The sequence below is a fragment of the Centroberyx gerrardi genome, chromosome 14 (genome assembly GCF_048128805.1).
Source record: "Centroberyx gerrardi isolate f3 chromosome 14, fCenGer3.hap1.cur.20231027, whole genome shotgun sequence".
NCBI lineage: Eukaryota > Metazoa > Chordata > Actinopteri > Beryciformes > Berycidae > Centroberyx > Centroberyx gerrardi.
The window spans coordinates 19,787,328-19,804,627 of NC_136010.1; the positions used below are offsets into that span (position 1 = coordinate 19,787,328).

The following is a 17,300-nucleotide window of genomic DNA, read 5'->3' on the forward strand; positions in this document are numbered from 1 at the left end:
ATGGAGAACAACACAACCATCATTCAGAATGTCAATTTCACCCAGCTTGTTAATTTGACAGAAATGCCACTGACCCCTCTTGAAGAGCAGGTCATAACTATATTTTTGACAATGCTCATCTGTGGAGTTGGAATTGCTGGAAATGTCATGGTGGTGTTAGTTGTGCTGCGCACTAAGCACATGGTGACCCCGACTAACTGTTACCTTGTCAGTCTGGCTATAGCAGACCTCATTGTCCTTCTGGCTGCAGGTTTGCCCAATATCTCTGATGTTGTAGCCTTCTGGATATATGGTTATTCAGGATGCCTGTGCATCACTTATCTTCAGTACCTGGGCATCAACGTGTCATCCTGCTCCATCACAGCATTCACCATTGAACGCTACATTGCCATTTGCCACTCCATCAAGGCACAGTTCATATGCACCGTTTCCCGGGCCAAGAGAATCATCGCCTGCGTCTGGATCTTCACCTCGCTCTACTGCATCATGTGGTTCTTTTTAGTGGACACAGATGAAACCGTGTACACCAACGGCGTGGTGGTCACCTGCGGCTACCGCGTCTCCAGGAGCCTCTACATGCCAATCTATTTTCTGGACTTCACTTTGTTTTATGTAATCCCCCTCATTGTGGCCACTGTGCTGTACGGGCTTATTGCAAGGATTTTGTTCATGAGCCCCCTGCCGTCGCACCTCAGTGAGAGAGCCGGAGGGTCGGTGCACCAGGGCCACTGCAACAGCATGGTCAAGGCCAACAAGGGTGCGGTCTCAGCAAGAAAACAGGTACTGGAAACACTAGACACTAGACACACTAGAATAGACACCACACTCCAAAAGATAAATGAAAATGAAAGGAGTTCTGGAGAAATTCAATCCAAAAAGGATCATTACCCACCTTTGTCAGATAATAATGTAATATTAATGATTATCTCTGATTAAATAACCTCTTTTTCAACCAGTCTCCTTGCAACAATATTTCTGGTAACTGAACACATTTGTTAGGGGTAAGATTTTCCAAATCTATTATCCACGTCATCATCTCTAATGTGTCTTGATGTGCTAAAATTCAATGTTAAATGAGATTTTCAGTGACTAATGGCATACAGCTGGTCCATTAAAACAATTTTTGTTCTATTCTACATAATTGTTGTCAGAAAATTGCATATTTCTCTCCCTGCTCTCTCTCTCTCTCTCTCTCTGTGTGTGTCATAACTTCAGGTAACCAAGATGCTAGCCGTGGTGGTGATCCTCTTCGCCTTGCTCTGGATGCCTTACCGAACACTGGTGGTGGTCAACTCCTTCATGGACCCACCTTACCACAACACCTGGTTCTTGCTCTTCTGCCGGATGTGCATCTACACCAACAGCGCCATCAACCCCATCGTTTACAACCTCATGTCCCAGAAGTTCCGCATCGCCTTCAAAAAGCTCTGCAAGTGCGAGGGCCGGAGCCAGGAGAAGGCGGCCAAGTACAATGCACCGATGTATTACAGTGCCATCAAGGATTCGTCCCACGAGAGCAACGAGCCGGTCACCGAGCAGGAGGATGTGAGTCACGCTAACAGGAGGTTCAACTTAACGGATGATGACACAAGCACATTCAGCATTACCTGATAAAGGCCACAGTTCATTTAGGATAGGCTTTGTGGGTGATAAACTATTTGTCAAAAGGCTTTCTTTCAGTGGTTTTTAAGATTTCTGTTATTTATGCCCACTGGGGAAAGTATTTATTGAAGTCAATTCTATATTCCCGTTGTTCTTTGTGACACATTTTATTTGTGCTGTAGCAGTTGTGGTACTTTGGTGTCAATCTTGTAACTATGTTGTAAATACAGTGCGTAACACCAGGTTTTGGTGCATGTTTAGCTACTTAATGGAGCATACTGGCATCATAAAGTGCTTCATGTTCACCTGTATGCTTATGTAGATAACAAAATCACAAAATGAATGGTTCTTTCAAGTGCTGAAATATTGTAATTGCAACTTCAGTGCACATGAACAAAAACAACGTGGTAATTATGAGTGGGAAAGATGGACTTTTATATGATACCTCATTTGCTGAGCACTGATTCTTTGGGTGTGTGTTGTGAGTGTTGCCTTGTGATGCTGTCCCCACCCTTTGCTAACCACTCTTAAGGAGCAAATATTAGTAATGTACAACAACAAGTAAACTAATTAAGACATCAGTTTCCTACCTGAGGCACAAAGCAGCTCTGTGCCTGTTGGTTTCAACAAGTGCATTAGCGCTTTTTAGGTGCTGGGGCTCAGGGGGCATCCATGCATAATTGGTAATAATAAATATACACATGCTCGCATGTCCAATCTCAACACCATCTAGCGGCTGATTGAGGCTAACCCTTCTGCATACATCCTCACAGACTGTCAGACACACAGAGCCCAGCTCTAAATGAGGAGCTCCGTCCCGACGACCTGACACAGCTTGTTACAGTGTTCATTTTATTGGTATTTTTAACCAGGGGCATTGAATGCATCACATGTAATTACAACTTCCAACCTGGAGCAGACTGAGTATTAGTTATACAAATAATCTCACTGGTTGAGTTAAACCTCAATGGGCGAAGCCAAAGAACCACAGTTCTTTGGAGCACAAGTAAGCTAACTGGCAAACTATATGAATATAAAACATAAATAAATAAAGTATAAATAAAAAATATAAATGCAATGAATTCTTTTCATTAATTTCTGACCCTTGGACTCATGCTCTTGGAGGGTTAGCAGGCAAGCTAACTAGCTTATCTGAATAGCCAAAGTCGGCCATGGCATAAATGTTTAGGGCCACAACCGTTAAGAGCTACATAATGGAATATTATTATAGCGGGAATAATTTGGTGCTTATGGTTGGAGTGTTTTGGGGCTACAAACACAATCTTAGATATTGAACTTGGACGCTCAGCTAGGCTAACTAGCTAACCTAGATAACTTGGTGTAGTATATGGCTGGATTAAATTTTTCAGTAAGAGCACTAGCCTTCATAATGTTAGCTTCCTCCTCTCTTACCTCTTGCTTTATTCATGTGGGTTCAATCTAAGCTTAATTAGCCAGAAAAAAACATGTTATTTGGCTCCACCCATTAAGGTTAAACTCAACCAATGTGATTATTTCTGCCTCCAGAGCAGCTCTGCCTCTGAGAAATGTTTGTATAATTAAAACACCAATCTGCCAAACTGGGAGGCAGGAGCTTACGATGAGCATTTAGTGATGACATGAGGCTCTGACAGCTATAAATCAATTTCACTTCCAAATATCTGCCAATTAGGCAGTGGATGAAATTGTTGAGAATAGATAGAAAATCATTGTTAGCCACTAGAGCTGTGCAACAAAGTACATTACTAAAACATGTGAAATAAGTGTGGCAACTTTTTGTGATGCTGTTTCTTGTCAATAAACTTTTGAGCCTCCGTTGTCTTAGTGCTGTTATTTCATCGGCCATATCCCTGCAACTCAACTTATTCAGCTCTATATAACTTGACATGAAACATCCAGTGAAACATGAAACATGACTGATGATGTATTCAAGTTCATCCTAGGATCTAGGTATAAATCCCTATCAGAATCTATTTATATTTTGGTCCATTTTTGTGTATTGCTCATGTTTCAACAGGTGGCTTCTGCTGTTTTGTTCTGTGCAATGTAGTAACATGTTTTGTAAACAGGCTTTTGTAATTTCTGAACAGCTATTTGGATATTTGGACTTCAAATAAATCCTTTCACAAGCCTCGCAAATGTCACATTCGGCAAATTCTCATTATTTGTGAAATTTTTGTTTGTGTGAAATTAAAATGAGCCACAAGGATTGATAATATATTTTTGGCATTACTGAGAAATCAGGCAATTATATTTCCTTTTAAAGAACAATGTAAGTACTGACCACTTTGGGTTTGTTGACTATCATCTTTCGATAACTACTATGTCATTACTGCACAATGAGAATCTTTTTTAATTGAAATTCAAAGCTAACAAAGTCATCTATGGGTTGGAGTTTCATGCCCTTAGGAGTCTTTAAAGTCACTCAAAATCCATTGTTTTTTCTCTAAAAAGAATGGTCATTCGTCAGAAAATAATGTTGTTTGTCTTAATTCCTGAAAAGTTGACGTTTTAGAGATAGGGGAGAGCAAGGTAAGATGAGCCAGTTTTTACTCAAAATGTTATCTTGGCAAGGAAAAATGAGAGAACAAAAACAAATGCTTCCACCCGTATTTTAGGATGTTGACTTTCAAATGAACTGGTAAGAATGCAACTAAACGAAAGAAGAATGAAAATACTACTTCTTAAAATAAAGTGGTCCCTTGAGTGGGGGTACGTTGATCCTAGCAAGTGGGTAAGTTGAGCCACTTGGGGGCAAACTGAGCCACTGAATTATTCATGTAAGAGTCTGGATAAAATACAAATAAACTATTTCTATGTCAAATGAAAACTTTAAAACATCTTTATTAAAACTATTTTTTCAATACTTTTTCTCATAACATTGATAGTGAACTGGAACAGTAGTAAAATGTTCTTGCATATCATTTTGCAAACCAACCTGAGTTACATGTGACATTACTTGACCTTACAAGTAACATCACTTGAAAAATCTTGAAAATAAAAGATTAAAATTGACATTGCTGCAAATTAAATGTGAATGTGCACAAATAGGCTTTGTGTACACTCTAGGCTATTTAACAAACATCCATTTCAATATTCCCCAAGAACTCAATATTCCATGACTTAACATATTTTATTGAACAGAGCCCTAATGAAGGCTATAGTGATTACTTGTTGGAATTAAACATGTTAAAATCACACATAGGCAACACAAACTAGATTTATGTACATGAAAACAAAATATAACAGAGACTGTGATGGAATGTTTCCAACCTCGTCTGTCTACTTGATTTTTGCACAGCTGGCTGTGAAGCCACATCTACTCAATATACAGGCTGCAGGGAAATACAAAATCCAACTCTACTGTTGCACACCTGATTCAATTAAAGGCCACACATTCTCATGACACCTTAATTGAGTTCAGTTGTGCAAGAGTGGAGTTGGAGCTAAAAGTTGCAGGGCAGGGGGTCCTTGAGGACTGGGTTCAGAAACACTGCTCTATATTGTTCAAGATACAAAATATATAAATATATAAATAAATACATACATTGCACAGTTATTCATTAAAATACTATTGTTAATATCAGAAATCAACAAGGGGGTAAGTTGAACAACTGGCTCAATTTACCCCTTGGCCCTTGGCTCAACTTACCCCATAGCCACCCTTTTGAAAAAAATCTCACTGCTAACCTTTTGCTAATTAATTCATGTGGTTTAAGTCTTTGGTAGTAGACCAACATTTATTGTACATTATGTTTGAATCTAACTAAATGTACTTTTTATTGCAAAAATCAGTTTTATGAAATCTCTTCCTAAATGCCTGGTCACATATTGTTTATCGTTGCTAGGATACAGGTGTGGCTCATCTTACCCCGCTCTCCCCTATGAGGCTTTCATCTGCTAGTAATTGTGTCATTTTAAGTCTCCCCACCTTCCACTGCTTGCTGGATCAGATTTGGTATGGTTCATGTAAAGCAGAAGTGTGTTGAACAAAACCTACTACCCCACTACGCTCTCATCCCCACTCATTAAATGTCATCTTGTCATTGTGATTGACAGTTTGCTTTGCTTGTTAAGCGGTTCTAAACAAGGACTTGTCAGAACAGATTTATACACTCTCCTTCAGAATACAGCCAGCAAGATGTCTGAAAGTATTCACAATCCTATCACGAAGAAACTTAATATAGCAATTCATAAACAGTGCAGAAATGACAATCATTCATTTACATTTTGTGATGCGCTGCCAATGAATATTTATACTCCTGTCCACACAATCTGCTAACAATACTTGATTTTCCTCCGGCTGTTTTTCCCAAGATTCAGGTCTAAGACTGAAGAGATTTCTCAGTTTCAGTGTGGTTTATTCTCTCACTCAGCTGGTGAGAGTGGTGTGTTTTGGTACGATTGGTGTTTTCAATCCATCTCTTTCCTCATCTACTCCAGTAGGTGCTGATTCTTTTTGTATTTAACCTTTTACAAAATTGATGAACTACAAGTGTCCTTTGCGAGGTGGTCGGGTTTAACCACAGAACTCTAAGCAGAGAGCCTTTTGCTCAGGGAGTATAAGATAATACTGAAATACAGCCACCTAAAGGGTTTCAGCCATTTCACCCCAATTTATATGCAGTATACTTCATGTCAGGGTTTCATTTAGAATTGACATGTCAGTGAAAGAAGAGTAAAGTCTGCTTTTACAGAAAACGGTTCACATTATAAATTCTACTGTAGATGGGGTGGAAAAGATGAAATGGAGAGGGTGAAATAAAGAGAATGATATTCTCTCTACTGTAGCTCTGAGAACCCACAACACATTTGCCACGAATCAAGTCAAATCTCTTAAGACTGTTTTTATCACTACTGAAGAATTCTTAGATTGAGAGCGTCTGAAAAATCAGACACAGAGGAATGATATCTCAGCTACGAAGTTTGAATGTGTAGATGTAAATAAGCAGCAATAGACTGTTCCATTTAAAATCCCAACCACAGAATCACCTTCTACTGTGCTTTATAGATGACATTGAACATTATATATTCATCAATGCATACATTTTGAAACAGCTTCCTTGTATTATTCAGCCCGTCCCACACCTTACATAAGCACCCTTCTGTTACCGAGTGGATTCTCACCCGTCATTCACAATGCAAAACACACACGTCCTTGTCTTGCACTTGCAACCAGAGCTGGGACTTGAAACTTCTAGGCTTTAATTATCAAACAGTTGCAGCTGCTGCACAGATGTGTCACAGCTCATGATGAGGCTCATGGCTATGACTGTAATGCTTATTGTCCATGGGCAGGACAAAAAATGTGGGGTCATTCAGAGTGGAAAAGGTTTGATCGCCCCACTTTCTACCTTGTTCAGTACATAATAGTAGTGTCAAAACTGTAGTGTAGTATATTTTACAGCCACTGAAAAGTCTTGTTGTATGTAATAGGCCTATTATTATTAAGTAATGGTTTTGGATGGCAAATCCAAAGTTTACAGCTTTGGATTTGTGATAACCTACAACTCCTATCTGCAAACACATTCGTTTTTATGGTAGAGTTATCATATTGAAAGATAAAATGTTGCTTTTTTATTGGCAATTTAGATATCTTCATCTGAAAAATAATGTTAGTGAATTCTCAGATGAATCTCATAAGCCGCTACACCATTTTCAGCTTGATATAAAGATCATAAATAAATCTCAGTCTGCAAGATGGGTGGCAGGCAGCTAGTGTAATATAATCATTCAATTATGTCAATACGGTACCTTTTGATAATGGAGAGTACTAATTTATCCATCGCATCTGTCAAGAGCTCTTATCTCCTCAATATCAACAAAAATAATCAAAGGCCCACCAGAGTGTTTTGTGTCGATTTCAGGAAGCCCATTACCCCGAGCTGAAGAGTCTGTTTATTATTTCTTGTTTATTAATCCTCCCTACGCTTGAATATGAATTAGCCTATTCTTCAGTCTCCTTCACTGAAATAACATAGCACAGTGATTTGGTTACAACACAAAAGAGGGTCATAGCAGAAGTTGTAGATGGGCTTTAGCAGAATATACCTTGAATAGTAGTAGAAGTAGTAGTTATACTGTTTGAGTGGATTCTGTGCTGTTTCCTTAATAGCTTTATTTTGAATAGAATAATAAAAGAAAATGCATCCATCCATCCATCAGTTTTCTAGCAGCTTGTCCAGGTCAGGGTCACATTGAGAGGAGCCAGATGAGGTGGTTCGGGCACCTAGTCAGGATGTCCCCCTTCCCTTTGGAGGTGTACCAGGCAGGACCGACAGGGAGCAGACCCCGGTGCAGACCCAGGACACACTGGAGGGAATACATCTCCCAGCATGCCTGGGAGCGCCTGCAGATCCTCCAGGAGGAGCTGGAGGAAGTTGCTGGGGACAAGAACATCCACGCTGCTCTACTCACCCTGCTGCCACTGCGACCCTGACTTGGATAAGTGGTTAGAAAATGGATGGATGTATGGATGTATTTTCTTTTGTTCTTCTATTTAATCCAGAATATTATCACCACTTTTAAGGGATGCAACATACACTGGCATTTCCATTACACATAACAAGACCTTGGCCATGTACAGTAGGTAAGTATGAAGTTATTCTCAGTATAAATCCCAGTATGCAATGTATTCAAGGCATCCAATATTGAATCTATTGATTATTCCATGAATACATTTTGCTAAAAAATATAAGAAATTATGAGACATTGAAAGTAGGATTCAGAAGCCATTGACATTCATACTGTCAAATGGTGAATTGTTGCGTCAGACATGCAATCTTGAAACAAGACTAGGTCAGAACCTAGTATATGGTTGGACCGTGTATGGGTGTGCCACGTGCCACGGCCGACCAATGGCCCGCATTGATCCTCCCGATCCAAGCCCCGTCGCTCTGGTACCCATCGGTGCCGAAAACGCCGTTCGCCAGGAACAAATCGCCGCCCAGCTATCGGCACTGGCCAGAACCGTGCCCCCGGGAAACTCCGGGAAGCGTCAGCAGTAAGCCCTCAGCGCACCGAAACCTCCATGCTTGTCTGTGTCTCTCTCTCCGCCGACAGAACAGAGGGCTGTCAGGTGGACTGAGCTCGCGCATATGCATCGAAATAAACGGCGATATGATATAATTGTACAGATTCTACTTTAGCTTCAGTTAGCTTCAGCTTACATGCATGATATTGGTCAGCCTGCTTACTGTGTGGGAGAAACGGGCTCCCGATCTCAGCGGAGAAACAAGATGGCGGAGAAAACAAAACTTTAATTTTTGGCTCTGTGATCCTATGATGTGCCACGTGCCACGGCCGACCAATGGTGTAACTTCATCACTCAGTCAGTCAGTCAGTCACTCACTCACTCAGTCAGTGAGTGACAGACATTCACGTTTATAGGGCGGGCCCCGCTGTTGCGGTCCAGCCAAAAATAGTTGCAGCCTATCTGTAGGCTGTAGACAAGGTTATATTTATAAATCTGTAAAAAGTATAAATATGTTGCCAATCCACTAAAAAATCGCTTGTACTAAATGCATACAAAAATGAGGCATGACAAGACAATAGCTACCTAATGGTCAACACGGTCTCACGGCAGTTCGTGAAATAGTCACGAAAATCTAATCTATTGATTCGTGTACATGGACGCGATCTTGCCATTTTTTTGTGACACTCATAACGACTTAAAAACAACCTTTTTTTCGTGAAATGAACACGACCTAAAAAACGTGCCTCCACCACAACCTGAATTACGTTCCTGCACCATGAATTTGAAAACGTAAGTTTAGGCAAATAAAACAACTCGGTTAAGGTTAGAGAAATGGTTTGGTCATGGTTAAATAAGAAAAACGTTCGTTAAAAATTTAAATGTGGCTTACGGCTGCAATGTACTTTGAACACGCTGGGAATCGAACCCTGGTCGTCGGCATCGAAGGCAAACGTTTTATTTCAATGTCACACTACTTCCTGAGTCCCAACTGACAGAAAAAAAAACGTGCTGCAGGCACGAAAGATACTTCCAGTTGAAATACATTAGTTTGAAAGTCGTTCTGAGTGTCACGAAAAAAATGGGAAAATCGTGTCCATGTACACGAATCAATAGATTAAATTTCGTGACTATTTCACAAACTGCCTGAGACCGGGTTGGAATGGTACAGGACACAGTTACACAGGACAAGACAAGACAGGACACAGCAGCCAGCTGATAGTACAAGACCCTCATTAGACAAGACAAGACACATTGCATAATCAGCCAAGACTAATGAAGTGAAGTCCCCATGCACTGCAGTCTGATGGCCTGATGAGATCCTTGCCTATTCTTTCGAAGAGGATTTCTACCGAGGGGACAGGGCGCAAAGGTGCTTTTGTGGAGAAGATAGATGAAATTCGTGACAGGCGACGCACCACCTGAGCACACATCTGCGAATGCCCAGCTGAAAGGATCGATCCTGCAAGCAGCAGCGGAGTGTTTTGTCAGAGTCCATTCACCAACAACTGTGTGATTTCCACATTGCTCTGACTTAGAGCAATGTTCAACCAAAGTTAAATTAATTGTTAGTTACTTTATTTTGTGATCACAGTCCAGGTAGCACGTTTCTTGATAAAGTTTCTTGATAAAACTCAGTCTATTCAGCTCTCAGGTTTCACCAACTGCTGAGAGAACAAGGCACGGATATTGGAAGTTGTGTATAACCATAAGAATCAATAGCAAAGGCCTCAGTTACTCCTCTGAATTTTCAATTTGGTAAGAGTCGTAAAACCTGATCTTCTCTGCACTGTATTTATGACTATGTATTATGGGCTAATACTCTCTTCCTGACAGCCAACCAAACTCCAAAGTCCTGAGCCCTTCACCCACTGAGGGAAATATCCATCTCAATGCCACATATATGATGGTGAAGGTTGTATGAAGATATACACAAATCAAAATAGCATTTTTCTGATACAAGAAGATTTCTTTCCCAGTGCTGGGGTTTTCTTATACGTACATTTGCTATCAGGGTTTATTAGCATTACAATGCTCATTTGATGTGGAAGTAGAGGAGAGGTTGCTATGAGACGGTCTGAGGGTGACATAGTGCTGGGCCTGGGCTTTTATCCTGTGCCATAGAATGAAGTGATGGTGTATGTGGTGTGCATGGGTGTGTGTTTGTGTTGGGTGTGTGTGCGTGTGCATGTATATATGTGTTAAGTGTGTTTGTGTCCGTTCCATTAACATTTCAGCCCCGTGTTATCGCCACCCATCTCTACCGAGAGGATTGTCAGTGCTGCACGCCTGTTTTATCACCAAAGACCAGGCAAGGTTTGAAGTTGTGCTCTTTGAATGTGTTTACTCATTTTGGATTAAAGTCCTCATACACTGATGAAAGCTTGACGCTGAAACGTCTGTTTGTTCCTCATGCTGTAATTCAATATTTTTGAAATGCACTAAGCAGTTTATAGTCATGCTTTTTGCACGTTTATAGTCATGCTTTTTGCATAATGTATCTGCTCTATTACATACATAGGCTATGCAAATATCACACAAATATACCTTTGCTGAGAACGACGTAATCCAGGCATATAATATTTCACTTGATCTGTATTTGAGTCCAGTTATAGATGTGGATGTAGTATAAAAACATGAGTCACGATTGAGCATATGTGTGAATGGATGCTTCAATAGATGTGCAAAGCTTTTAACATTACATCGTAAACCTACAGTAAACATTTGAGATTGATTAGTGGTTATCACAATGTACTTTGAACTTTTCTGAGGCCTTACTGTGTGCTCGGTTAGTTTTTAGTCAATATTATTGTTAAAAGGATACATTTACTGTCATACTAAATATTAATGACACATGAAAACCAAAATGTATTTTTTAAAAAAAGGTATTAATGAAATTGGATAAAAACTTTGTTGCCCAGACAGCCTGAAAAGTGAGGAGTATGTTCTGCATATTTTTCTACATTTCCACCTACTTGCATGTAAGTATGAAATGGATATGCAATATGTGCAGCATTATACCTTTGAGGCAAAGGAATGTGGTAGTGCTGCTCTTTGAATCATAGTTTTTGCAACATTGATGTTATAGATTGATAATTCTTTAACAGAGTGACCATGCACACTTCCTCCTCTGTCTTCTTAAGTAGAAACCTGAAACCTGACTATCCATAGCTTTATCACAATGATAGAGTCACTAACTGCGTGAAAACTGTATATTTAATAATGTACAGTATCTATCAACTTTCTAATTTTATCTGATTAATGTGAAATGAATTCAGCCAGAGTGTGCATTTATTGTTATTCATATCATCACCTTTAAATGAACATTCATCGACTGTATCTTTTGTGGGGAAAAGCGTGAATATTACTAATATCTCCAATTTTGCGAACGATTTGCGTGATGTAAATGTATTTACAGCAAAGATGACATGGAGAATAAGAAACGTTTAGGGTATTTGATTACAATGAGTTACATTTTCCATAACATCTGAAATGTAAAATCCAAAAGTGCTTGTCATAATCTTTCAAACTGAATCAATCAAATAATGGATTGTGATGTTTAACTGCAAAAAGCACAGTATCATACACTGTAGTTGCGGGGAGGACTTACTTCCAATGAACAATAAGGCATACTTTAAAAAGATATCTATAAATCAAATATCTCTTTAACAATAGCTTACAATCCTAAGGATAGTAACCAAGATATATTTCTTCCCTTTTTACAGGAAATATATTACAGTTTCTCTGTCTCAAGCTCAGTTGTGTCTGGTCTCCTGTTACAGCTACAGACAAAATGTTGCCTGTCTGGGACTGTTGTTTCAAACTCAGCCTGGAGGCACCCGACTCAGTCTTAATAACAGTGCATAATATACAGCATTGCTTTCGGTTAAAAGTAGGCCAAAAAATTTAGTTTAGACAGCACCCAAGGGCATTATTGTGTTGCTGCTGCCTGATAAACAATACACATCTAATTGTTTTGCTTTTTGAATTGACAAACATTTTGATCAGTGGTTAAAATTGTACAGTATATTTCATGCTTTTACAAAGTTATGTCACCATAAAAGCAAGGTATTGAATATGCATTTACCACAATCATTATTGTCCTATTTGAAATTATCTTAAGAGAATGTGATTTCTTATATTTCCTCTGTATGTGGTATTCAATATGTGATGCCTATACGGTGCTTATTCATTTTAAAAGGGGAGGGGGACCATCCCAGCACATATAGTTAGATTAATATGTTATTGCCCCAGAAACTTGAGGCGAGACATCTGAATCATCCAACTAAATTTATTCTCTGTTGATTTTGACCAGAGCCATTTTTAATTCATAGAGTCAATATAGCCTCCCTTTACTGGGTCTTCAAACCACTCAGGTGAAAAACACATTTCATTTCTAGGAGTGAAATGGTCAGTCATGGTCAATACTCCCTGCTTTCCAATCAAAAACGCCATAAAGACACCCACGCAGAAAGGTCTTAGGAATTGATTACACACGAGTTTTGATATTTCAGGGAGCAACAGGGCCATAGTGTGTTATAAACATATAATTTATACATCTCCGGAGGCGAGGATTTTCCTCTCATTCCTTCAAGCTGATGACAATAGAAGCAAACAACATTTCATCTCAATCATTTTCAGATGAGTAGTTTTCATCATGCTCCATAGCCTGCAACAGTCTATTACATTCACATTCCCTGGCTGTTTATTACTGTGTGATTTTTGATAAGTGGAGAAATATGGTCAGCATGCATCACACTGTGCAACAAGGACAGCCATTTTCCCTTTGCCCACAGATTAGACTTTCCCAGTCAGCTTAATCTCCACTGTGTCAATAATTCCCTTTTGAGGAAACTCACACATCTCCCATTGCTGCCTTCGCACCTTCAGCACCGATGACAAATACATACAAATTTTTAGTGGCAATTTATGGCATTTCTTTGTCTAGACTAACTTAAGGCTTAACTAGATAAAGCACTGAAAGATGTTATTATGAAAAAAAATATTCCAAAATAATAAGCCTTCCTCTAATTTTAGCAAAATATAAGCACTCAGTTTTTACCATATCTCACAATGTTTAAAGTTGTCCTCTGATCCACTGCAAGAAGACAATGACAAACACTTGACTGACGAAAGACCCACAAGCTGTGACGTCTTTCTTCTGCCTCTCACCAGAGGAACTTAATTCTGCTTGACAGCTCCATTTCGCTGCTTATTCCAACATTACTGCAGCTCAGAGTCGCTGCAGTCTGTGTGGCGATCAGCCGCTGTCATTGTTAATCTGCTCTTTCCCCCTGACATTTGTTGTTGTGTTGGTGCCATCATTTAACCCTTGACTTGATGTGAAGTCTGGCATGCTCTGTTGACAACGTAATGTACGGCTCTGCTTGCTAGGTTTATTATCACAGACTTTTATGCCTCTTTTCTCTTATGTATGTACCACTGTCTGTTATCAGGTGCTGTCTTTGATTTGTGTGTGTGTGTCTGTCTGTTTGTGTCTGTTTGTCTGTCTCTCTGTTTGCTTGTGTGTTTGTGTCCAATCTTGTACTTCTGTCCTTATGATGATTTTCTTTCCTGAGCACGGAGCAAAGTCCTACCTTTTGCATATTTATGTCTGTTGTTTGCTGATGCATTGTGGTTTCTAAATTGCTGAGTAGGCCATTTCCCATCAGGGTGGGCTAATGGTTAGATAGACCGTACTGTAAGTGAAGGGTCACAGGTTTGATCCCCTCAGCAGTTAGTGTGTTCATCAGCAAGACAGCCTCAACCGCTACCTGCTCACACACTGGAAGTCACTCTGGATAAGAGTGTTTCCTAATTGCCTAAAATGTAAATATAAATATCCTAGACTCTATCACTGAAGACTTCTTCCTCTTGTTTCAGTGTTAACTCCCATCTTCATCTTGCAGTAAGTCCATGTGATTACAGAGACACCATGTGGAGGGAAAACGTAACATGGCTCAAAGCAGACAAGCCTTATCCTCAGTTAAAGATGCACCAAGCAAGATTTTTATGGATCCCGGAGATTTGCCCTATTTACCCAAATTAAATTCTGGTGTCAGGTAGGTATGTTTACTTCTCCGCCCACAGAAAGTGATGAATTGAAACCAAAAAGCTGTCTTCTAAACAGCAGCAAGCGCCCCATGGAGAGGAAGCTGGACTCACCAACGTTAGCCTCTCTCGTCCCTTTGGTGTCCTCTGATATAAAGCGATCCAGACCAGCTGGGTTGGTAAACATGAGCGTGCTGTGTGCAGTTTACTGATGTCGCGTTACAGGATTTCTGGGTATTGAAGGTCAAATTTTTCAAAGTTATCTCTCGCTGCCATTTGGAGCTTCCAACATGCAATTTTGCCATGTGTAGCTTTAACCGCTCTCCCTTTAGCCACCAGGGAATTATGTTAAAGCATAACTCCAGTCCATCCATCATTTTCATCATATGTGTTGTGCAGCTGTCCAGTACAGCCCTATAGAGTAAATCGACACTCCAAAAATTAACCCCAAAAGCACAGTAGCAATGTCTTTTTCTACTTATTGCTGCTCACTCTGTAATGAAACATGTATATATTTAATTTTCAGTTTATTCATGACCTGATGTAGACAGGCAGCCGCAGCTGGCTGGCAAAGAGTAAACAAGTGCTAGAGCAATGGCCAAGGTAGCATACAATTTTTTATAATAATTTAATAATAATAATAATTTTCATTTACATCTTTTTACCAACTTGTGTCATCACAAAATGAGCAATCAATGTGTTGAAAAAGAAATGCTTTGGATGCCTTTGGGGTTGATTTTTGGAGTGTCCATTAGCCCTATAGGACTGTATTGGAACAGTAGCTCTATAGTAAAGCAGCTGACAAAATTTTGATCAGAATCAATCGGTATGATGAAAAAAGATGGGGAAAATAGGGTCCAGGTAAAAAATGGCTGGAGTTATGCTTTAAAGGCCAACTACATAATATTACGTCTAGTCAAGCTTATTTTGCCTATCCAATAAAGAATGGATGAATTTAGATTCTTCAGGAAAGTCCCATATGTAAATTCATTTTAGAAGTGAAATCAACATCCAAAGTAATAGCCTTTTTCCCCCAGCCTGTTTTAACTTGAGTAAACACTACTTCAGAATCTGCTGAGCAGTCAAATAAAGCTCAGAAGGGGCAACAGAGTGTGACCATGAGCAGAGCTCTACTCTCAGCTGGCCTTGGACTTGGCAGCAGCCTGGTGCTGTCGCTTGGGGCAGATGGTCCCTCTCTCACACAGTCAGGCGCTGTCAGCTGTTCGCAGGAGCACAGATGAGGGACTTACTGCGTCGGTCACTGAGTCTCACAGAGGGAAGCACACAAACACAGGGACAACTTCTGAGAGCGCGCTCCCTGTTGGGTTTGCTGGAATGTGACAAATTATCAATGAAGAGTACTTTTCTTTCTCTGAAGAAGCTCATATTTACTGTGTGAAGATATGCCTCATTCCAGGTAGGCTACAGTTTCATCATTTCTTCCAAGTCGGGATGTTTTCATTTGTCTGTGTGGAATACTATTGAGCTTACGCATAGTTATTTATTTCATATCATTCATAGGATTTGATAAAATATGGTCTTGTAGATGATGAAACCACCACATGTTGCAGAATGAAATGGGCAAATTATTTTTTTCAAGAAATGGAATGTAATAATACATATCAAACTGGTAAAAAAAAAAAAAAGATTTCAGTAGCGTGTCATTCTCCACAGAACTTTGAGTTAAAATAAATGTTTATTTTGCAAATGATGTAAGTGAGATCCTTTAGAAAGTATAAGTGTTTTTGGAGTCTGTACTTATACTCTCACAGCAGAATTCACACAAACAGGCAGCAGGACATGCGGTTCACTAACCTGCTAAAGCTCCTCTAAGTCCATCTGCTGACCATGGGATCTGCCTGAACAGCTTATAAGGTCCTTCGAATAACTCTAGTTAGACAGTCGTACTCCAAGGCAAGATAAAGAGAGTGTGTAAACGTGATTTATGCCTTTATGCAGCACAGTAAAGGGTATTCAGTCGTCTTGAGTTAAAGCATAAAATGGTTTAGATATATTTATATTTATTTATCTGTCCTCAATAATAATCCTTTCCTCCTTGAATCAGTTTTTAAGTCACAGTTAACCTTTTGTATGTCATGCAAAACTGGTACTTCCTTTTTTAGATCTTAGAACGTCCTGTATTTTTGTTGGGGTGTTTGTTTGTATAGCATTGTTTGGTAAACGGACTACTTAACCACATGTGCAAAACAATAAGTTTGTATGACGATGGCACCAAGCCACTAGGTCATTTCCTCATCTGTATCCTGTGCTAAAACAAAAGGGCCAGGAGAGAGAGACACAAAACTCAGAGGGGATCCCCAGTTTCCTTTTCTGCTTCCTGAACCGGCAATTGCACATGGGAAAGGGAAAGAGACGTATATTCTCACACATGCTCTTAAATCACAGACTCTGGAGGGCGTATTCATTTGAATGCGTAATGACATGGGATGCCTCAGATGTTTAAAATGAGATTGATCATCTATATCCTGAACAAACATAATGTTTTGACGTGGAGTCTTTCCTTGTTATGTGACCAGATGATTCATAACGCTGGGACCCAGCCAGGAAAAACCAAGGGATGATATTATTATATTATTTGTTCTTGCCACAGAGCTGACAGTGTTTTCCTCTTTGTGCAGGTGCAGGACAGGAAATGGATTAGTACGCACTCTTC

At 39.7% G+C, this 17,300-nt stretch overlaps 1 protein-coding gene across 1 annotated transcript; it reads left to right on the plus strand.

Moving 5' to 3' along the window:
• LOC139928773 (thyrotropin-releasing hormone receptor) lies at positions 1-1,611 on the plus strand. Its single transcript, XM_071921428.1, has 2 exons — positions 1-780; positions 1,216-1,611. Exons 1-2 carry the CDS (start codon positions 1-3, stop codon positions 1,609-1,611), a joined length of 1,176 nt encoding a protein of 391 aa, XP_071777529.1.
• The last annotated feature ends 15,689 nt before the right edge of the window (positions 1,612-17,300 follow it).